Source organism: Malaclemys terrapin, chromosome 4 (genome assembly GCF_027887155.1).
Source record: "Malaclemys terrapin pileata isolate rMalTer1 chromosome 4, rMalTer1.hap1, whole genome shotgun sequence".
Lineage (NCBI taxonomy): Eukaryota > Metazoa > Chordata > Testudines > Emydidae > Malaclemys > Malaclemys terrapin.
The window spans coordinates 145,614,164-145,638,255 of NC_071508.1; the positions used below are offsets into that span (position 1 = coordinate 145,614,164).

At 45.4% G+C, this 24,092-nt stretch overlaps 1 protein-coding gene across 1 annotated transcript in view; it reads left to right on the forward strand.

Moving 5' to 3' along the window:
- Positions 1-512: 512 nt before the first annotated feature.
- ERO1A (endoplasmic reticulum oxidoreductase 1 alpha) overlaps positions 513-24,092 on the forward strand; it is a 32,190-nt gene continuing 8,610 nt past the window's right edge. The window contains exons 1-9 of the mRNA XM_054027852.1: positions 513-669; positions 10,571-10,690; positions 11,919-12,002; positions 14,160-14,198; positions 14,646-14,722; positions 14,809-14,882; positions 16,241-16,361; positions 22,624-22,670; positions 24,080-24,091. Coding sequence (XP_053883827.1) covers positions 550-669; positions 10,571-10,690; positions 11,919-12,002; positions 14,160-14,198; positions 14,646-14,722; positions 14,809-14,882; positions 16,241-16,361; positions 22,624-22,670; positions 24,080-24,091 — 694 coding nt within the window. The 5' untranslated portion in view covers positions 513-549. The remainder of the gene's footprint in view (positions 670-10,570; positions 10,691-11,918; positions 12,003-14,159; positions 14,199-14,645; positions 14,723-14,808; positions 14,883-16,240; positions 16,362-22,623; positions 22,671-24,079; position 24,092) is intronic.

The following is a 24,092-nucleotide window of genomic DNA, read 5'->3' on the forward strand; positions in this document are numbered from 1 at the left end:
GTAGCCTGGTGCATTGGCACGGCTGGGTGTTGCCAGGTTTGCTGCATGGCACATTTTGGTGCATTGGCACGGCTGGGTGTTGCCAGGGCCTGGTGCATTGGCAGATCCGAGTGTAGCCTGGTGCATTGGCACCGCTGGGTGTTGCCATGGTTTGGTGCATGGCACACTTTGGTGCACTGGGTGTTGCCAGGGCCTGGTGCATTGGCAGATCCGAGGGCAGCCGGGTGCGCTGGCCCGGCCCGGCCCACGGGCACTGGCACGATTCGGGGCGGGTGCAGGGGCTGTCGGCTGGGCGCGGAGCGGTGCCGGTCCCGCTGCCGCGCAGGGCTGGGCGGGCCCCGGGGACGCATCACCGCGGCCCGCCCGCACCCGGCTCCTCCAATGGGGCCGGGCCAGGTCAGGCCGGGGCCCGGGAGCGGGCCGAGTCGCACGTCCGCAGCTTCCCGGCCGGGAAATCCCGGCCGCGCCCAGCGGGGCGGAGCCGCCCGGCCGGGTCTAGTGCCGCGCGCCGGCCGGGCAGCCCCGCACACACACACACACCCCCGCGCCATGAGCCGCTGCGACCTGCGCTGGCTGCTGCTGGCGCTGCTCGGGGCGGCGGGGCTGCGACCCGGGGCGGCCGCCGGGCAGCCGCTGCCGGGCTCCGCGGAGCAGAGGTGCTTCTGCCAGGTGAGAGCGCTAGGCCGGGGGGCCCTGCGTGTCCGTCTGTCCGTCCGTCCTCTCCCCCTCTCTGCGCCTTCCCGGGGTGTCCGTCTGTCCGTCCGTCCTCTCCCCCTCTCTGCGCCTCCCCGGGGTGTCCGTCTGTCCGTCCTCTCCCCCCTCTGCGCCTCCCCGCGGTGTCCGTCCGTCCGTCCTCTCCCCCTCTCTGCGCCTTCCCGGGGTGTCCGTCTGTCCGTCCTCTCCCCCTCTCTGCGCCTCCCCGCGGTGTCCGTCCGTCCGTCCTCTCCCCCTCTCTGCGCCTTCCCGCGGTGTCCGTCTGTCCGTCCGTCCTCTCCCCCTTTCTGCGCCTTCCCGGGGTGTCCGTCTGTCCGTCCGTCCTCTCCCCCTTTCTGCGCCTTCCCGGGGTGTCCGTCTGTCCGTCCGTCCTCTCCCCCTCTCTGCGCCTTCCCGGGGTGTCCGTCTGTCCGTCCTCTCCCCCCTCTGCGCCTTTCCCAGTGTCTGTCTGTCCATCCTTTTCCCCCCATCTGCGTGTGTCTGTCACAGTGTCTGTGTTCTACCCCCTATCCCCACACCCATGTTGTCTGCATGTTTCTCTGTCCCCACACCTGTCACATCCTCCCCTACCTGTCTCCTCCCTAAAACAACGAGGAGTCCTTGTGGCACCTTAGAGACTAACACATTTATTTGGGCACAAGCTTTCGTGGGCTAAAACCCACTTCATCAGATGCATGGATTGGAAAATACAGTAGGAAGATGTGTATATATATAGCAGTACATGACAAGATGGGAGTTGTCTTACCAAGTGGGGGTTGAGACAAGTCGATTAAAGTGGGCTATTATCAACAGGACGAAAAATCGCTTTTGTAGTGGTAATCAGGGTGGCTCATTTCAAACCGTTAACAAGAAGGTGAGAGTAATGGTAGGCAAATTAACATGGGGAAATTAGGTGTTTTTTTTTTTTAGTTCTTGTAGTGACCCATCCACTCCCAGTCTTTATTCAGGCCTAATTTGATGGTGTCCAGGTTGCAAATTAATTCCAGTTCTGCAGTGTCTCCTCCTTGTATCCCTCCTGGGCACTCACTAATCTCCTCCTTAACCTATGTGGTGAAGGGTGGGTCTCCAGAACTGTGTGAGGGTTAGGGCTGGCTTGGCAGTGCTGGAGTTTGAAGGTCTCTGTTAACTGTTCGAACAATTGACCAAGGGTCGTGGTGGATTCTCCATCACGGAGAATTTTTCAGTCAAGGGTGGATTGTGTTTCTAAAAGCTCTGTTCTAGGAATTATTTTGGGGGCGTTCTCTGGCCTGAACTGTATAGGAGGTCAGAGAAGGCCAGGGGTTCTCAAACTTCATTGCACTGCGACCCCCTTTTGACAACAAAAATTATTACAGGACCTTGGGAGGGGGGCTGAAGCCTGAGCCACCTTGGGGGGGGGGGGAGTCAAGTCCCACCTCCCCAGGCCGGGGGGCCAAAGCCGAAGCCCCAAAGCTTCAGCCCCAGGCCGGGGGGCCTGTAACCTGAGCCCTGCTGCCCAGGGCTGAAGCCCTCGGGCTTTTGCTTTGACCCCGGTCCCCAGCAAGTCTAAGCCCTGGCAACTCCATTAAAATGGGGTCGTGACCCACTTTGGGGTCCCAACCCCCAGTTTGAGAACTGCTGGACTATGTGATCACAATGGTCCCTTCTGGCCTTGGAATCTATGACACTATGAAACCATAGGCAGAGCATGGCCCGCAGCAGTATATGCTGTCCCATACAGCCCTGCTCCCAATGCGTCTCCTCCCTGAGCTGGAGGGATCCATCATCAGGGCGTGAGGGACAGTATACTTTGCAGGCTCATTTATAGTCCTTAGGCTGGGGTAGTCAATAGGGGGACCGCAGGCCAAATCTTGACTGCCAGATGCTTTTGAACTGACCCCAAAATCTTTTTATTTACTTATTATTTTTGTTTTTTACTATTTTCTCTGAAGTCTGGACCTTGACTATACCTTGACCAAGAAATTTGGACCTTGGCAAAAAAAAAATTGACTGGTCTAAGGTATTTCAAGGAGTGCATCACTATAGTATCTGAGGGTGAAATCTTCCTGTCTGTCCTGTTTCTCACTTGTCACATTCCCTGGGGTCAGGAACTATTCCTTATGCTTCTGACATTCAGGAGAGAGAGATTTTGACAGATTTTGAGATTTGTCCTGTGTACAAGCCTCTCTTGTAGAAGAGATTAAAATATAAAATCCAATCTTAAGACTGTAAATGCATAATAAAGTTTTTGTTGTTAACTCTTCCACATAGCATATGCTGGGTCAGATTCTCAGCCGGCGTAAAGCAATGTAGCTCCGTTAACTTCAGTGAAGCTATGCTGACTTACACCAGCTGAGGATCGGTCTTGCTGTGTTTGAGCGATACATTTAGCAGCCTAAACAGCAACCATGTATGTACAATGTAAGGACCAGATCTTGCAATTATATGAATGGACCCCACGCAGAATCCCCGACTTCGGTGGGTTCTTTATTGGCTCATTTGCAGGATTTGGGGCCTAGATGAGTTAAAATTGCAATGAAATATTTAACGCTTTTATTTTCTGACCCATGTTTAAACCTTGTAACCTCAATGTGACAATAATAGGTTTTGCGTTAACTTCCTCTTTCTTTTCCATCTATAAAAAAGGAAGTGGGAAATGGGAACTATGGAGTTGCACAACTGGCTTGGGTTAATAATCATTTTCATGTACATAGCCACTTCCGGTTGTGGATCTCAAAGCCCACAGACTTGATATTTACTTATTATTATTGACATGTACTGCTGATAAAGAATAAAAAATGTAGTGTGTGTGTGTGTGTATATATATATATATATATATATATATATATATATATATATATATATATACACACACACAGTTAACGGAGCTACATATATATATAAAAATAAAAAAACCATAGAGACTGAATAGCGATTGGGAGAAAGAGGCATTAATTCACACAAGTACAAGTCTAATGAAAAGCAAGTACCACCGTATGGGACAGACGTAGAATAGTGCTTTGCATAGGCACACTGAAGTGTTTATTCTTTTCTTTTTCTTTTGGGTGGGAACGGTTGGCACTATAACTAGTGCATCTGAGCTCTCTAAAGCCAGATTTTTTTTCTGCTGCTTTTTTCTTTTAGAATATAATTTGTTTTGTTAATAGCATTGTTCATAATCGAGGTATCCCGAACTTTATCACCTTCACAAAACAGGGGTTTGGTTACGTGCTGACAGTGTGTTGTGTAAGGAAAGAGAATAGCTTGTATGTCCCCATTAGCTCAGACATGGCATAGGATGACCTTGGGGATGTTGGTACAGACTTAAGATAAAACTAGCACTCTCAACATTTCAGATGCTGGACCAAATAGGTCCTGATTCTGCAATGAGCTCCACGTGGCTGGTTTCAGTGAGGCTACCCATGGGGGAGATTGAGGCTTAACTTTTTTGACAGCTACGTTACAGTTCCTTTACATTACGGCCACCACTACCCAGTTCTGAAACTTGGTTATCAGAAATGGCCCTGTGTAATTAAAAACAACTTAACAATTTCACATAATGTTGCTGCTTTACCATCTGTCTCATTAGCACTAAATATCATTTCAAGATCTCCGTTCCAATTACTTTACAAACAGCTCATCCTCCACTCAGATATTTTTGTTTATGATGCATTATATGCTTTAATCAATCATTAATCAAGTCTCCCTGTGGACTCCCAGCAACTTACTGCACATATGTTGTTTACAGACCTGTGTAGTTGCTTTGTGGAAACACTGCAGCTGTTTGGTGAAGGGCAACCTGGATTTTGGTCAAACATTGTGCAGTTAGGCAAATGAAGGTTATTCAAATAACATAAGGGTGTTGGTTTTTTTTTTTGTTTTTGGTCAGTTTGGTACCTGGCCATAATAGAACATGTGAGAAGTTGGGCCTCAAGAATATCTGATCCTTTGCTCCTTGAACAGATTTTTAACTCACGTTCCTTTTCTTTTTATTATTTTGTTTTGTATTACGGTAGTGTCTAAGAGCCCTCGTCACAGACCAAGAACTCAGCATGTGTTAGGTGCTGGATGGAGACAGAACAAAAAGATGGTCCCTAAAGAGCTTACAATCTAAGTCTAAGACCAGAGACAATAGATGGAGACAGACAGACAGGGGAAGTCAAGAAAATAGCGAGACAATGTTGATCAGTGTGATTGGGCGTGGTATCAGCACACGTACAGCTGTCAAGATTTTGGTAGGCAACACAGCAAAGGAGAGTTTTTTGGAAGGATTTGAAGGGGGAGAATAACAGGGCTTTGCGGATGTCTTTGGGGAGTTCTTCCCAAGCAGTAGGGGCAGCAGGGTTCCTGTTTGAAAATTTAATGAGCGGGTGATGGAGGCTGACATCATGGTCTAATTGAAGGTGTGAAATAGACATTTTGGTAGTGAGTAAGAGATGATGGGTAGGGTGGGAATAGACTGTGAAAGGCCTTGCAAGTGAAGACCAGTAGCTTGTGTTTAAAGAGACAGAGAAGGGGGAACAAGTGGAGGAAGGTAAGAAGGCGTGGGGTGGTCCAAGCAATGGGCTAGGAGAAGGTGTTCTTCAAGTTTGTGTTTTCAAGCCCTGCCCTGACCACTGAGGTAGGAATTCATACCTGCCGACGCTCAAAATGTCTCCATAGTGCCGTCTGGGGAACAAAACTGGGATGCATCTTCTAACTCTATTGGCAGCTGCAGCTCCCTACAGCAAACATACACTCTGAAATGTCACCTGACGCATCTTCAGTCTCCACAGCGTGAGATGCTGCCAGGGAACTCAATAGGTGAGATACTGTTGAACGCACAGCTCTGCACCTTGCTCCTGGAGCTACCAGTGAGACTAACGTGAGAGCCCTACAAACCCAGTCTTGGCTCTCACGTCATATAGGAGTCACCTGGATGAGGTGGGGGAGGGGAAGGACTAACTGGATCCCAGTGTACCGCCACTGTGGCAGAAACCTGGGCTTAGGAGCCTTCATAACTGAAGATCTCCCTCTGGCCATGAGCTGCCAACTCACAAAAAAAAGTGAGTTGATCCCGAAATTGAGTGGAGTACCACAAGCAGGGAGAGCTGGGAGATGGGAACCAGAGTGGCTGCTGATACAGGCTAAAAGATGCTCCTCGTCCCATCCTTTGAGATGATCCCACTTCCTGTTCTGGCTGCAGGTGGGGGTGGCAGGGTAATGTGTCACCATCTTCCTCACTCCATAGCTGGGCTGGGGACAGGTGGCAGCAGGGGGAGGAAGACGCACGCACCCTGATTTCATTACCTTGGGAGCTTGTGGGAGTCTTTGCACTGACTTAAATGGGAGTTGGACTGGGCAATGAAAAGGAAGGGGGTGACCGAGAGAAAGCGAGGGAGGAGGGAGCAAACCAGACATGGGAGGGGAAGAAAGTAGAGGATAGAGCAGAGAGGACAATTGCAGAACAGAGTGGAGAACTAGATGAGGGAAAGGAGGGACATGAAGTGAAGGAGGAAGAACAAAAGCACGGGAAATATAGTAAGATTTTTATCTGATGAGGTTTAGTACCAAAATATTGCAGTGATCTAATGGCTGTGTTAGGTACACACGCCATGCCGACACATTAGTTTTAGAGAGTTAATTAGACATGCAGAGTGAGTTCCAGCTGCATTCCTTCACAAGAAGACCCCAAACTTCCTCAAGGATCTGGGCCACTCATATTGTCTGGAATGTTTGTATCTGCCAGCTGCGAGTGCATCATAGCTATCTTGTATTTGGGCAAAACCAGCCCTGCCCTGTTGCCTCATGTCATGCTTACGCACCCCTTCCATCTTTGGCTCCACCATAGCTTTAGTGTTGCCTCCTTTCGCTTGGGCAAAACCAGCCCTCGCCTCTGGGCTCAGGGAAACCCAACCGTTCAGCTCGGCGAGTCCTATGAACAATGAAGCAGATGGCACACGTTTGTGAGTATATCAGCTTGTGTGTTTCATCTTAAACAACTGTTCCAGATAAATATTTATTTTTTAAAGATGTCGCGTAGTGTGTGGCATATGTTGTCAACATATTTATAATTAAGACGTTGCTGCCATGACAGTAGGCGCTGTAGATATCCAAATAAAGAACATTACGGCTTCTGCTACGGGCCCTAAAGCAGCAGAGAAAGACATTGATACAGTGATGTATGTCCATATAAGGAACGTTGTAACTCTGGAATTACGCTAGACCAGAGGTGTATTCTTGTGTTTCCTGGCTGGACTTTGCATTTTGATCTTGGCTATTTCTAGACTTTCTAGAGTAGGTCAGCTTAGCCAAGGCAAAAGTGAAATGGAAGCCGTAGGTCCCAACAAGACTAATATCTCCTTACACCAGTAGCATTGCTTCACTCCTCTAGGAGACTTGGATCACACACTCTGACTTTCAGTGCTCGTAGCTCTTTTCTATGGGACCTCTGGTGTCTCAGGCGTCAGCATCTTGGGGGCTTCCTGGCTTCACTGGCTCCTGTTCTGTCTCCCTTTACGTTGTCTCCAGCCTTTGGCGCCTCGGGAAGGGAGGCAGTGGTAGGTAAGCAGGCCAATAGTGCCTGTTAGACCATGGGTATGCTTGAGAACTGAACCATTCCTAACTGGGAGGCTAGAACTGGGGTGGAGCACAACGGGTGAATTCCTGAGTGTATTAAGTCAATGGGAATTGTCAGTGGCGCGAGGAGTTCCATGTGCCTACACTAGCCAGGCTGAATTGTTCTGAACCCTCTGCGTGGCCTGTCTTTTCCCTCGCGCTATTCTAAACCCACTTGCAGTGCTCGCTGGCTCCCTATACTGCAGCTCCCGGAAGCAGCGGAATCTGGGCTGTTTCAAAAGACAGTCAGTGCCCAGGGGAACTGTCTGCACAATGGTAGTGCCATCCATCCATGCTGGTATTATTGCCATCCACGCTGCAGATCAAAACAGCTCCGGCTGAATCAGTGAAAGCAAATCTAATCCCAGCAGTGTTTGGCATGGATGCCCCTTGAAGCTCTTCCGCGTGCAGATATTCCATGTTTTTCAAGGATGCCAGCAGGACCAACGTGTTCTCAGAATGGCACCTTTTTCTAGTGTAGATGAATCATTAGCTGCCCGGATTTGCACCACAGTAGCGCTGAACACAGCTGGATCACAGAGCAGCGCGTTCCCTGGCTTAACTGAAGAATGCAATATTTCCAGAAAGTAGCAATGAGGATTTTGAAACAGAAATGAGTGTAGACTAGGGATTAGTCAGTTAATTTTTTTTAATTGGGTGTCTTAGCCTAGTGATAAACTTGATTGCTGAGCTCTTAATTTTCCAGCCATTGCAATACAAAACTCCTTCAGTTTCCCAATTACGGAATCGTAGAAACGTAGGGCTGGAAATGTCAATGTTTATACTGAAAACATGAGGTCAGGTGTAGGAAATAGTACTAGGTTTGCTTTGTAAAACAGGAGACTCCAAAACCAAACACAGAACCATAGTTTTGTAACAAAACTAGATTGTTTATGGGGAAGCAGGAGTGCTAGCATGGTAATGTAGACTTCCCTTTCCATTGAGTTCAGCAAGCCTGGATTGTGGTCCCGGTTGCCCAAATGATTTCTTTAAAGGAGTCGACTCCACAGTACTGACGCACAATAGAAGAGATTCAGGTTTGGAGACTGGGCTCCTTATTCCTCAGCTAGCAGACTAGGCCATTGCAAAGTCAGTCATCTGGAGCTTTTTGCGAAGAGTGTTAATTGTTCCATCCATTCTTTCTTTCCTTGTTTAACCACTATCTAGGAGGAAAGTGTTCCATTGCCATTGCCCCCTTTGGGGGTGGGCGGAAGGGAGCAAGAAGGTGTTTAATTGCCCCAGTGGTGATTAGCACTATTCTGTTCAGATTTGTATATGGCCTTCACGTAGTTATCAGAATGCCTTACAGAAGTCTTCAAGTGAGGTGACTAGCATCTCTTGCCTGGCTCATTCTTTCCTTTCTCAACAATAATTTTTAAATGTATATTTTTTAAAATAATTTGATAGGTGTCTATGCTGCTCCGTGTTTGTCCCAGAGAAGGCAGGTCAAAGAAGTGTGCCTTCCCTGGGAGTGGAATGTAGGAAGGTTTGTGGTGGTACTTTGCTCCTGTGGGATTTCATTCCACAGTCTGGGATCAGCCCCTGAGAAAGTTCGGTTCCCCAAACAGAGGAGATTTACCCTACTTTGCACAGTTCTTTTGGGCCTGAGGAGCAGACCTATTTCTGTAGCCCTTATCCCGGATCTTTAGGTATCCTGAGCCCAAAGTGATGAGTACCTTAAAAATAAGGACCAAGACTGTGAATTACTTGCAAGTGAGAGAAGAGAATTAGCAAGAAGTCCTTGAAAACAACAACAACAAATATTCTGCTGTCTATATATCTCCGTATTTACTTTGTTACTTGCTTCTCATTGAGTATTATTCCTGTCACCCCCTGGCAATCACTAGAACAGCACCATTACAGGTTTACACTTAGCTGTCACCGACCCTGACGCCTGTAAGGATCCTCTGTTTTCCATTATCCTCTCCTTCTGCCTGTAGCTTTGCTTCCAGTGTAATGAAGAGGGAGCTGAGATTTGACATGATCAGAACTTTTGGAGACTGAACTAATATTTTGTCTGTGTGTGTGGTTATGTGCTATAGATTTCTACTGTTTTTGATAGGTGTTGAAGGACGGGGTCAAGGGAACCTATTATAATCAACTGTACCAAACTTCCTGTGGATATTCACTTCATAAACTAATATATATATTTAAATGAAGTCCTTCTTGGTCTTAAGTCCATGAATTTCCAAAACTGTAATATTACCCAACACTGGATAATGCCACATTGCTATATGTTGGGCTGATGTGTCAAAATCCAATATCAGTCACCAACATAATGTAAAGGGTTGAGTGCTGAGAGTACTTCTGGCTCAGATGTTTGAACACTGAGTTGTTCACTTCCTACTCTGTCTACTTATTTGACATTGTGCAACTTCCTCTTTGAGCCAGCAATCTGCGTGCAGTAAGACCACAAATGAATCTGTCTTCTCGTGCGGTCTTAAAAAAGCACTCAACAACAACAGCCCACTGAGTTGCTTTGGAATGACGCAAGAAACGTTGGCTTTTTAAAATAGATTTACCACGAATGTTTTCTTGGATCTCTGTCATTGATAGCTGAAGAGATTCCATCACATTTTGTCCAGTTCTGATTAAATCGGCTAAATGGCAGCAACACAGTTGCCTAAAAACAGTTTAATAAAGTGGTTTAATGGGACTTTATTTGGGCTGTTGTGAGTTCTGATGGTGGTATTGTTATTGCTTAATTGGCCTTGATGCAGGGGACTGGCACTCCTTCCAACCCTGAGATGCTACAGGGATTGTTGTCCTGTAAGAACCTAGGCAGGCAATTGCCATTGGTCTAGTTCTGGTGAAGTTCAGGGCCTTCAGCATCTTGCTGGATCAGGCCCTAAAATTGTACATATACAATGTATGTGGCCAAAGGAGTATATTTGTGTGCTTTGTAGCCAGGACAAGAGTGTATGTGTAATAATACAACTTAGTCAAATGTTTCAATCAGAATCTAAGATTTTTTTTTTTAAAAAGAGTGAAGTATTCATGAAATATCAGCTCTTCAGCAATACGCCAACTATGAATAAGTTTTGGAGAAAGGGCGTTCTTCCACAGAGACTTACAGACACCAAGATGTATTGTAAAAGTTCTCAAAGCTGTGTCTAAAAAAAATAGAAAATACCAAGCCAGGACAGCAGGGTTGAATGCTTGTTAATTCTAATTAACCTCCTTATCTGGTAGCCTCTTAGGAAAAGTCTGGGAAGACAGACTAAATACTGTGCACTGTACTTAAAAATAGATCCTATGTTTTGTTCATATTATGCATCATATTTTATTTTTTATTCAACAGGTCACTGGTTACTTAGATGATTGCACCTGTGATGTTGAAACCATAGATACATTTAACAACAACAAGCTTTTTCCTAGATTAAATAAACTTCTGGAAAGTGACTACTTCAGACATTACAAGGTATTTTCATATTAGAAAATTATATTCATTGTCAAAAATACGCTGGGACTAGATAAGTAGTGTGTTTTTCTTATATGGAGATTTTAAAAAAAGTTATCAATTATCTTTTAATTCATGTATTCTTGTTTTAGGCACATGATCATAACAATTCAGGCTTTCATACTATTCGGAGAATCTTAATTTGAGCCAACATAGTCTTCAGATAAATTATATAAAGTTTTAAGAATTGCTTCTGAAGCATTTTTTTCCCCTTAAAGGCTTTAGTGGTAGAGCAAGGAAGTGGTTTTTATGCCAGGTGAAGTATGGAAAATATTTGCTGGGGCAAAAGTTGTGCAGTGAGAACAATATTTTGTTTGTACGCACGAAGAGGCGTTTAACAAGACCAAGCGAATTAGTCATTCTAACTTCTATCCAGTTCTTATTAAATTGATCCTTTACAGGCCAAATTCTGCCTGCAGTTACACCCATAACCTCTCTGGAGCTGCATGAATATAAGCAGTGTTGAATTTGTGCCAGGGCAGTCCTGGCTTTCTAGGTTTGGCAGCTCATAGCCCCAGCACCTCTGCGGCATCAGTTATGAATGTAAAAAAATTGATTCAGCCCCGGCACCTCTTTCATTACAAATTAAGCACCGGCTGTAAGTGAGTGCAGAATTTGGCCATTTGTGCTTTAAAAAAGCTTTCTACCAGGGGAGTCAAACATGAGGCAGTGTTTGAGTATTTGGCTGTAGTTTTGTATATTACTGTTTAAAAAAAATCATTCCATGTTAGGGTTGTTTAAAAGAGCACAACTTGGAGGTTGATATTTTGAGGCAGATAAGGGGGTAATTGAGAATTTGCTCTAGGCCCAGGAGCACCTAAGCAATGCCCTGAAAAATGCAATGTCAAACGTCTGAAATCTTTGTCATCTGTAAGGTCACCGCAACTGAAAACATTTTTCGCGTGAGAGAGAGAAGTACAAAAGTTTTATCCTGAATCTTTTCACCAATGGTGAAGTTCACTCCTGTGTAGAAAGCCAGAGCATGGGCCATGCGTCACTTAAGCCCTTATAAAAGGGTGGATTGCTGTGAGCTGAGTTACACCCTAAATGAGAATTATTACAAAAGTTATGGCTTAGATTTACTTCTAAGGTAACAAGTGTTATTAAATTAGGCCGTGGTTCATATAATTGGCTTGGTTATGTGGATTTGTATAATATGTAATTATTTTTTATATACAATTCTTTATAGGTAAACCTAAAGAAACCTTGCCCTCTTTGGAATGACAGCAGTCACTGTGGGATAAGAGACTGCGCAGTAAAGCCTTGTGCATCTGTAAGTACACGAATCTATTCAGGTCCAGATTTGTAAAGGTATTTAGGCATTGTTGCTGTGCCCAGCACCTAAGTCTCATTTTCAAAAGGGATTCAGGTATTTAGGAGCCAAAATCACATTGACAGTCAATGAAAATGAGACCCAGCTCCTAAATTGGCTAAGTGTTGCAAGGCTGTGCACAGCAATACCTAAATACCTTTACAAATCTGGGCCACAGTAACTTGTTTCTTCTCTAGCCAATCTTTACAGAGGACGAGCAGAGGACAGCAATCCACGCTTTTGCTTACTGTAGCTAACACAATTGTAGCTCTTTGATCAGGCTTATATAGATAAGTTCAGAGTTTCAAAAAGTTCCGTGAATAGAAGATTGTTGGGGGCGGAATAGATCTGGACAAGGAGGAGAAGTCTGGAGATAAATGTGAAAAGCGAGGGACATAAGCTTTTTTGTTAAAATATTATATGTTTGCTGTTGAAGAAAAAAATCCAGAATACATAATCTTGTTGTTTTAGTTGAATAAAAAAATGTTAATGTCTGTCTGGTGATGTTCTCCTCCTAATACAGCATGGCAAGAAAATCCTCCAAATATTAATGATTAACCTGTTGAATTGGAGATAGTTCACCTCCCAAAGACTTCATAAATATCTGCTTTAATTACTTTTAGTAAATGAAATAACCAAACAATCATTCATTTTCTGATATAGTTGTAAAACTAATCTGAAAAGTTTTCAAAATAAATCACTTCAAAAATGTATAGTGTGTCCCTTCTAAAAAGGAAACCTACATCTATCCCTGAGTTGTGAAGAATATGTATTAAGGTTGTAACAACCAACAAGACTACACTTTTTTATGTAGAAAACTGTGATTAAATCAAATCCATCCTGGATGAAAGCAGTCAAAAGAATCTAGTACTCTAAAGGTAGAAGGCTGCCTGGTATAAGCTGATCCTATTTAGATTATATTTTCCGTGTCACTATAGTTAATTTTCACGTATCCTTAAAAAGCACAGTGTGCATTTCAGTAATCTTGCCTAGGAAGAGAATTGGCTTTTCTTCCCTGGATAGCCATGTTGTAACATCTCAAATACAGAGGTAGGGAGGCCTGATTAACAGGAAATATACCAGCTGATGTAACCCTAAAACATTCTCGTTCAGGAAGAATTATCACCCACTCACACATTGTGTAATCTGCTACATTTGGCTAATTTCGTCTTCCTTCTTCTCCCTCCTCCCAAAAAGACAACATTTAATATTAATTACTTATTGGGTTTTCTGTGGCACTCTCCTCCATAATATCTGAGTGCCTCACAAATGTTAATGAATTAGCCTCCCAGCATCCCTATGGGATAAGAAAGCAAGTATTATTAAAGAGACTTGGGGCCTGATTCTGGTGTACGCTAAGCCCCCTTACACTACTATGGCGGCAGAGAGGAGCCTAAATGTAAATGAGAATAAGACCCTAAAGGAAATGCCTAAGATTAAGAAGGATGTTGATAAATTGGAGAGGGTCCAGAGAAGAGCCATGAGAATGATCAAAGGAATCGAAAACATGACTTATAGTGATAGACTCAAAGAGCTCAATATATTTATCTTAACAAAGAGAAGGTTAAGAGGTGACTTGATTAGTCTATACCTACCTACATGGGGAACAAATATTTAATAATGGGCACTTCATTGTAGCAGAGAACATATAACACAATCCAAAGGCTGGAAGTTGAAGCTAGATAATTTGAGACTGGAAATCAGATGTACATTTTTAACCGTGAGAGAAATTAACCTTTGGAACAATTGACCCAGGGTCGTGGTGGATCCTCCATCACTGACAATTTTTCAATCAAGGTGGGATGTTCTTCTAAGAGCTCTGCTCTAGGAATTATTTTGGGGAAGTTCTATGGCCTGCGCTATACAGGAGGTCAGACTAGATGATCACAATGGTCCTTTCTGGCTGTGGAAAATATGAATCACACAGGCAATCTCGGGAGGAGTCAGGAATTGAGCACAGAACTCTTGAATCCCAGTCCAGTGCCTTAATCCTAAAACCACGTTGCCCCTCTAATTAATTTTACTGAAAGATTTTTGGTCAGTTTCCTGAAATTAGACTAGACGACCACATCAGCACGATGGATAAAACGTGTCTCAGTTTTATATCTTGCATTTCAGAACGAAGTCCCTGGTGGAGCTGAATCTGCAAGCTATAAGGTATGTGTGTCTGTATGAATGGTATAACTTGTGACTGTTATATTTCACTACAGCTGATACAACCTCTCTAATCAGGTTGACATCAAGTGTACCGCACAAATAACCTCTGTTCCTCCTGACAATTGCTGTTTAGAATATTGCCCCTTTTTAATGTCACAACGCTCAGAAAACTACTTCCCATTCAAAACAACTAAGTTCTTGGAGTTTCAGAAGTTGCCACTGGGGACTTTTGAGGTGAAATCCAAAATTATCACCACAATCGCATGGGCCTCTAAACATCTTCAAATACCCTGCTCCTTTTGTAGAAATACAGGTTAAGATGAAATGTTGACAGACAATTGTGAGCTTTAGGTGCTTAGCACCTTTGAAAATCAGACCAAATACTTTAATAGATGTGGGGAAGGATTTTAAATGCAGAAAATCAGCTATTTCCTCTTTGCCTTCTAGTATTCAGAAGAAGCCAGTAAACATGATGGAGAATGTGAGGAGGCTAAGAGACTTGGCGCCGTTAATGAATCTTTGAGGTATAATTTCATTCAATAAATCATTACGTTTGTCATAAAGAAAAATTAATATTGACTTTCAAACTGTCTCTCTTTATTCTCTGTAGCGAGGAAACCCAGCGAGCCATGCTTCAGTGGACCCAGCATGAAGATTCTTCAGACAACTTTTGTGAAGCTGATGGTATGAGGCTCTGTCTAGTGTGAATGATTTTGTGACAATATTTAAACAAAGGCTGATTGCAAAGTCTGAAATCTTTGTAAAAATTTAAGCTGTGGAATAATATACTAGTAAGTCTGAATTCTTTGTGTTTAATCTTTATTTGTACTTTTTTTGAAGAGATGCAAGAAGAACGATCCCTTGTCAAATTTGCTGCAGTGGTAAACGTGACCTTCCATATTCCTTAACTCTAATGGTTCAGACAAAGGTCCTGTTTACACTATGGGTGCTTCAGCAGCACAGCAATGGTACTGTGGCTATGCCACTGTAGTGCTGTTTCCCATAGCCACGGAAAGGGTTTTTCTGTTATTGTAGGAACTCAACCTCCATAGGTGACAGTAGCTAGAGTGATGGAAGCATTCTACGCCGTCTACACTGGGGGTTAGAACTTCTTAGCTACGGTGCTCAAGGGTGCAAATTTTTCACCCCCCTGAATCCCACGTTATGTCAGCCTAACTTTTAAGTGTAGATTAAGTGAAAGTGAAATACTCTGTACTTCATAGACTCCTTTGCCCCTGGAAACATTCCAGCTGGCAGTACCGAGTCCTGGAAAGCTGTCTCCCTGTAACAGGGTGTGTGCATGTACATGTGCTGTGTAATGCAGGCTCCTTTCTGTAAAAATGGGTCCGCTGATCTTTGCAGTTTCATTAAAGTGGCAACTAACTATCTTTTGGAACGCAAATGTTTCAGGTTTCCCAGCAGACACGCAGGTTTTAACTTTCATTTTTCAGTGGATTCACAGTGTGGCTCAAACTTGAAACTAGAAGACAGGTAAGGGTGTGTCTATGCTGCAAATGAAGGTGTGATTGTAGCACAGGTAGACGCACCTGTGCCAGCACGAGGAGCAATAGGCTAACGTTCCCCGGTGCCCTGGTTCTGGGTACAGGCTCAGGTTGCTAGCCTGCGCTGAAGACCATGTTGCTATTGTTACCTGTGCTAGCTAGATTAAAGCTACCATGGGTGTACCTACCTGTGTTACAGTCACAGCTTCCCTTGCTGTGTGTAGACGTAGCCTACATATTGGTTGTTAAGGGCCAGATTCTGAAACCTTACTCATTTAATACTCCTCTTTCAATATATTCCTGTTGCTTTCAGTGGGGCTACTAGGGTGAGCCGATGTCTTGATATTAGGAACTTTGTGCAACTATACCCCACCTTCCCCGAAAAAAAAGAAGGGTCCTGATTTTTCACACTTGCTCTCTGGTCCCCTAGGGGCTATTCAAAGGAGATGGTATCCGTGTGAATCAAGGTGGCAAAATCTGACCCTGAGTTTGTAGTTTCTTCACTTCCTTTTATCCTCAACTAAGGCCTTCCCTTCACAGATATACAGTCTCCTGATGCAGAGTATGTGGATTTACTCCTGAATCCTGAACGCTACACGGGTTACAAAGGACCAGAGGCTTGGAAGATCTGGAACAGCATTTACGAGGAGAACTGTTTCAAGTATGTGGTTTGAGAGAGTCTCTCTGCGTGCTTCGGTTACTACTCATTGCGCACAAATACATTTGATCAGATAAAAACTTCCCCCACAAATTCTAAGGCAATTGTTTAAGTAGGGGAGGTTCTGTGAAGGTTGTTGGAAAATGTCCATGGAAAATGTCCATTCTTGTCTTCAGGATTTGTGTGTAATATTTTTAGCTATCTTTTTCCTAGTCACACCAATCAATGTTGCTGATTAAAGACATGGCAGCTGCTCCAATGCCATATGGTAGGATCTGAGCATCACCCCTTGGTCCCAGGCTGGCTAAGAACCCTGCACAGACAGGGTCTTCAGCTGCAGAATAGGGGGATTCCTTCCCATTGCTCTCCACTAATCCTGGATGACTCACTGGGTGGTACTGATGGGTCTTGAAGGAGTCATGGCCAAGCTGCATCTGCTGGAAGGTGGATTGCTACAATCTGGGGATTGTTGAAACTCTGAGAGGATCTGGGACAATCTTTTCAGTGGAGTTGCATCACCATTAACTACTGTGGTGACTCACCCCCAGAGTCATTAAATCTGTGTTTGTTGGACTGGTACAGTGGGGAGGTAATGGCTTTATTGAAGATTTGTCACCCCTTCCTTCTAGTGAAAGGCTGCGGAGCCCTGTAGGCATGTCTGAGTCCTCCAGCAAACTAGGCAAGACCAGATTTGACATTTCTGGTTTTTCAAAGGTGTGTTTGTGTGTGCGTGTTGTGTTGCCTTCCTGCTTATTGCATGCTGTTACTGTTAGCTTCCTGGTTTCTGCATTCTGAACTCAGTGTTTCAGTTTTTGTGTGTGTGCATGCACGCACACACGTAGCATTGGCTATGTGAAGTTACTCAGGGCTTGCTGCTACATACCTTCCAATTGGAGTGTTATGTTTTGTTCAGAATGTGGTTGACTTAACTGGTCGTGGTTATTACATGTCCTGATTGATCACCTACCTGTGTGTCTTGCTTCGATTTCCCTGTGATTCGGGATTGCTGTCCTGTGATATATAGGAGTGTAACATTATGGCCACAAGTGTTTCTATTCTGCGGCCCATGCTGCCTACACATTCTTCACCTGTTAACTGGCGATAGTTCCGAAACTTCCAGACAGAGTATGTGCAGATCCTGCAACGCTCCGATGTGGCTAGATTACCCTTGCTGCAGAAGTGCTTAGTGCCATGATGGCATTGATATTTATGATGAACTCCCGGAGCCCGAGTCCTTCTTTGATGTAGCTATGCAGCACCTCAATGATATTTTGGGCCTGGAGATTGTTCTGCTAAAGAGGAAAATGTTTTTTCAAGTTTGCCAGCAGCCCAACGAAACCGTATGTGAGTTTGCTTGTTGTGTGCAGCAGGTGGCCCAGGATTGTGAATTTGGGGACGTTATGATTAGTGTAGCCAATGACCTCCTGGGTGAATGGTTTTTGGCCAAAGATGCTAGAACTCTTAGCTTTTGATGCCACGGTTGCTAAGAGTGGAACATTTGAGGGGGCTCACCCTGAAAGGGTTCTGTGTCTCCGACAGCTGCTATCCTCGTGTCTACACCAGGGGCAGGCAAACTTTTTGGCCTGAGGGCAGCATCGGGTTTTGGAAATTGTATGGAGGGCCGGTTAGGGGAGGCTGTGCCTTCCTGAACAGGCAGGCATGGCCCGGCCCCTGCTCCCTATCTGCCCCCCCCCCCGCTTCTTGCCCCCGACACCCTCCAAGGACTCCTGCCCCATCCAACCCCCCTGTTCCCTGACTGCCCCCCCCCCCCGGACCCCTGCCCCCATTCAACCCCCTGTTCCTCGCCCTCTGACTGCCTCGCCCCCTCCCCCCGAACTCCTCTCTATCCAACCCCTCCACTCCCTGCCCCCTTACCACGCTGCCTGGAGCACCGGTGGCTGGCAGTGCTACAGCCGTGCCGCCCGACTGGAGCCAGCCACGCACCGCGCAGCACAGAGCATTGGGTCAGGCCGGGCTCTGCAGCTGCGCTGTCCCAGGAGCTTGCACCCCGCCATCCAGAGCATTGCGCTGGTGGTGCCGTGAACTGAGGCTGCAGGGGAGGGGGAACAGCAGGGGAGGGGCCGGAGGCGAGCCTCCCAGGTCAGGAGCTTCAGGGGCCGGGCAGGAGCGTCCCATGGACCAGATGTGGCCTGCGGGCTGTAGTTTGCCCACCTCTGGTCTACACTTAAACTGTCAGCTGTTCCTTCTACTTCCGTTGCTCAGAGTCGTACAGCGCTACCTACTCCCACACCCTGGTCTCAGCCGTGAAAGTTTCCAGCTCCTCACTGTTTCTGCTCTGGTAGTAAGGGTCACTTGGCCAGTTTCCTTGCCTGCCTGGCTACAACTGCTACGCGCTGGGCTTGTGGGAAGGAAGGACACTTTCAGTTAGTGTGCCATGGTCCACAGGTTCACAATACTGTAAATGTGGAGCCGCAGGAGACCGCCTTTACTGGGGACCTTGATGTTTCCTTTGATACAGTCGTCTTGTGTGGCAAGGCGCTGGAGCGGGTATCCGGTATTGTAGAAATTAATGGTTCACCACTGAAGGGCATGGTGGAGTGCTGAAGTTAATGTTCTCCCCTCTGGGTTAGTTCATAATCTGGCCATTTGCCTCACTACAGTGGTGCGAAAAGCTTGGCAGACAGGGAGTGGAGCTGCATGTTCTACAAAGGTATAGCCTGTGCTGCAAAGCTTTACGTTGGTAAAGATGCTGCTGCGAATGCCGTTCCATTGTTCTGTGATCTGTGCTTGCAGCGTGGTATGATGCAGGGATTCGCACAGGACACCTTGGGTGTGATTATGTTGGCTAGAATAGAAGGGGATACCCAATGTACCATTCAGACACACCAGGATTTATTTAATGGTGACGATGTTCTCTCAATGGGATATGCCCACTTTCTGCAGCTGGATTCAAATGCCAAGCCCTTTGCATCACCTGCATGTCATGTACCTCCTGCATTTGTGGACAAGATCCAAGCAGCGCATGAAAGATAATGGTATCATGCGGGAGGTGGAAGGGCCTATGGAAATGGAGCCCCCTCCCAAGGTGATCGGACACACAAAGAATGACGACATTTGACTGTGCGCAGATTTTAGGGCACTTAATAAGTAGGTGAAACGGGAGCAGTTTCGATTGCCAACCTTCAAAGAGGTGACCTGCTGAGTAAATCCCGGATTTTCTCTCTGTTGGATAACTGATCTGGTTATTAGCAAATACCTGTGGCTGAAAGTTTGCAGTTGTTATTGACTTTCAGCATGTCATTTGGGAGGTACTGCTATCAACAACTCCCTTTTGGGTGAGTCTCTGCTCCGGAGGTATTTCAGAGACTGGTGTCTCAGCTCCTTGATAATATCTAGGTTGCATGTTGATATTTGGATGGCATTCTCATGGTTGCTAAGAGTCCTCCTGAGCATAATGCTGTTCTGGACCAGGGCTAACCCAACTCCAACAAGCTGGCATAAAGTTGAATGCAGCCAAGTGCAGTTTTGCAGAAGATGATGTAGATTTTCTAGGGCGTTCTCTGTCGGCCGATGGTGTGAAACTGGCACCTGAATGGGCTACAAGCTGTTGCTTTGCTACCATTACCCACAGATGGTAGCCATTTACGTTTGATCCTTGGCCTACCTTGAAACATAGGTGGTCATGCTCTGCCCCATTTTAGTACCTTTGCCAAGCCACTGTGGGGTTTAACCCAGGGCCGGTTGGTGTGGACTGAAGAGGCAAAGCAGGCCTTTGAAACCCTGAGTCAGGCTCTCTGTAGTATCCAATCATATGCTTATTTTGATCCAAAAAAGTCAGTAGTGATTCAGTCTGATCCATGCAATTGGGGACTGGGCCTAGTTCTGCTCCAGGAGGGATGGCTGGTTATATTTGCCTCCCATACTCTCATCCCAATGGAAACAAAATATTCCCAGATGGAGCGAGAATTCTTGGCATGGTTTTTGCTATTGTACCCTTCAAAGTCTACTTAGTGGGGAGACATTTTACATTAGAAACTGATCATTTGCCTCTTTGGCAAATCTGTTATAAAGTCATTGGCCTGCTACAGCTTCACACTCAGCGGTGGTTTCTTCAGTTGCAGCAGAAGGACTTGAATTTGGTGCGTATCAAAGGAAGACGTCATTTGCTTGCTGATGTTCATTTGAGAAATTCTGCTGCTGTGGTTCTCTTGTGTGCAGAAACAGCAAAGTACACCCGATGCTTTTTACTGAAAGATCTGCCCGTTGAACTAGGGCAGACCACGGATGCTAAACTGTGCAAGATGGTACATGCTGTACAGGTGGCTTGGATGGACCCGATCCTTAAGAGAACTTTGTCTACATTCTACAAAATTTGTTCTGAGCTCATGGTGAAGACATGTGCTACTCAACATATCGTATGCAGAGAAGCCCAGGTGATTGTCCCAGCAGCGTTGCAACACAGTCCTAGATGTGGCCCGTGAAGGACATTCTGAGAGTTACACATGAAGGAACATTGATGCTGGGTGGCCAGGGTTGCACTCAGACATTGAGCATCAGATGAAGGCAGGCTGAGCATGCACAATGCATAGATCAACTGCTCCTCCAGCCCCTTTGAAACCAATAGTCCTAGACACATCATGGCAGAGACTTGCAGTAAGATATTATTGGCCCCTCAGTTGCACTGCGTGGCTACACGCTGTTGACGGTTATGGAGTATTACTGACATTACCCCTTTGCATTCATAAATTCATAAGGCACCTCAAAGGAGCTCGTTTCTTGCCTAAGCACTTAATTTGCAATGTTTGGCCTACTAGGGAGCGATGTTTCAGATCATGGGACACTTTGTATCGAGAGTTTGGAGGCGAGGATTGGTACAGTACATTATAAATTTGCTGTGTACCCTCCGCAAGGAAATGGGAAGCGGAGAGACTTCATCGGACTCTGAAGGAGCGTGTAGCTCGCATACTTTTGAGTCATGGTTTATAGCAGGGGTCGGCAACCTTTCAGAAGCGGGGTGCCGAGTCTTCATTTATTCACTCTAATTTAAGGTTTTGCGTGCCAGTCATACATTGTAACGTTTTTAGAAGGTCTCTTTCCATAAGTCTGTAGTATATATAACTAAACTATTGTTGTATGGAAAGTAAATAAGGTTTTTAAAATGTTTAAGAAGCTTCATTTAAAATTAAATTAAAATACAGAGCCCCCCTGGACCAGTGGCCAGGACCCGGGCAGTGTGAGTGCCACTGAAAATCGGCTGGCGTGCCGCAGGTTGCCTACCCGTGGTTTATAGGATATTTGGAGTACACCTCATGAATGTCCTGTAGAAACCCCTTTCTATCATCTCTTCAGCTGACCTATGAGGGCCAACTTGTCTATGCTGACAGAAAAGGTTCATCCCACCTCTTTGCCATCCTCAAAGCTGATGGGACTAGGAACTACGCGAGTTTCAGAAAGCGTATCCATGCACGACTCCATGCATTCTATCCTGGACACGTGGTGTATGGTAGGCAAGGGTCTGGAAGCGTTTTTGATACTCATGGCATGATGTTACGGGTTGCAGGGTACGGAGTGTGGCGAGTGTGTTTATCACACGGAGAATGTGTTGTTAACCAGCGAGAGATATAGTGCCTACTGACAGGGAAATGGAGAGGGAGGAGGACACTCCTTTCTGTGTGTGACGATGTCACGTGGCCAGTTGGCGAAGTTGAGCTGAATCTGAGGTATAACCTACAGGATCACCTAGTGCCTCTGGCAAGGTACTGCTGAACTTCTGGGGAGAAGAGAAGGAAACTGTATGTATGTGTGTGTGGGTGTTTTGCCTTCCTGCTTATTGCTTCCTGAACTCAGTGTTCTAGTTCCTGCTCCTGGGTGTGAGTAGCGTTGGGTGTGTGCGGGGTTACTCAAAGCCTGCTGCTACATACCTGCTCTTTGGACTGTTGTTATGTTTTGTTCAGACTGTTGCTGACTTAACCGGTTCATGGTTATTACATGTGTTGATTGACCACCGGCCTGTATGTCTTGCTTCGATTTCCTTGTGTTCTGGGATTGCTGTTGTGGGGCATATCAGAGCGTAACAAGAGGATTTTTTTTTTTTTTGGTTTGGTTTGGTTTTTTTTGGTAATGCATAAAAGAAAATCCAAACAGGGCACAATTCCTCTTTTTTTCTGTGTTGCCACCACCTTGAAATCTGTATGGGCAGAGGAAACAGTTCAACGCCAGTCTGGGTTGTTTTGTCTTTCATGAATGTTTTTGCAGAGTCAAGTGGCTGTTACATATTCCCTATTTAAATTATTTTGTCTCTTAGGCCTCGGACCATAGAAAGACCTTTAAATCCTTTGGCTTCTGGCAGAGGTGAGTCATTTATTCGTCCCACTAAGCTATTTGGCAGCCCATGAATTTTTGGTGGCGGTAATGATGAAAGCTATTTATGCTGGCTCTATGAATTAAAAAGAAAAATAGTTTAGAACAAGCCTAGAACCGTGTGTGTACCATAAAGGGCATTGCGGAGGGAGGATGTTTTTGCGTGGTAACCGCTTAGGAAAAACGGTCTGAGTCGGCACCATTGAAATCAACGTGAGCTTGGACGTTGACTAGGAACAGGATTGGTTTATGGGCACTCACTTTTTATACTTGAAGTTGCCAAGGGCATTTGAGAATGTCCCTATGAAATAAGGCCTCCATTGTATTAGCCTCTTTACAAACCTCTAGTAAGAGATGGACCCTGCCCTAGGGGTTATGATATAAATCGTCAAGATGGACAAAGGGTGGCAAGGAGAACAGAGTCAGAGAGAGGTGAAGTGACCCAGGACACGCAGCCGCTCAGTTGCGGAGTTAGGGATAGAACCCAGGTCTCCTGACACCCAGTCTAATACCCTATTCACTAGACCACACCGCCTCTCTCCTCTTCGTTTGAAATCTAACCCCGCTGGTCATGCTCGCTCTTACTATGAAAGCCTGAAAAAATATTTGCCCAATTGCAGCAGTCCAGGCATCTGTGTTGACAGCTAATTTCCACCATCTTAGGAGTTAGCAAAAGAAAAGTCTAGGGACTAGGTTTTCACTTGTCACTTGGTTTAAGAGAATCTGAATTCTGTCCGCAAAAGCTCCGGCAATTCATTCTTTGATTACCACATGAATAAAATGAGAATAAGCTCAAAGAGCAGTGTAGCCGGACAAAATAGACAAAGGAAAATAAAATAAGAGTGCCGCCTTCTGATGATCTCATTGTATTGTATGTGTAACTTCAGCTTTGTCTTGTCCACATGAGAAGTTAAGTGGAGAAATCCCCATTTTGCAGATGAGGTACACAAAGATTGACCCATTGAGGTCAATGTGAGTCTTCCCTTAGACGTGAATGGGCTTTGGATAGGTCCCTAAATCACTTACCCAAGTCACGTGGGAAGTCTGTGGCAGAGGTGGAAAGAGGAAAGCAGGTCACCTACCTTCCAGTCCTGTGCTCACTAATCCCATGATCATTTTTCTTCCCCCAAAGCCCTTGGGAGTGATCTTAATACCTTGTAGCAGTTACTTCCGTTCGAGTCAGATTCTTTCAAAGCACTCTGCTCATCTTGTACCTTTATCTCAAGCCGGCACAGTAATCTATCATGCACGTATAGAATGCTTTTAAACATTGCTAACACTATTTATTCTCTTGTCTGAGCCGATTTAACAACTATATCTGAATAGTCTTTGCACTTTGGAATTAATTCTAGTGATGTAATTTTGTTGTTGTTGTTTTTTTCCCCCCACCCCCTCCCCAGGAGGAGATGATGG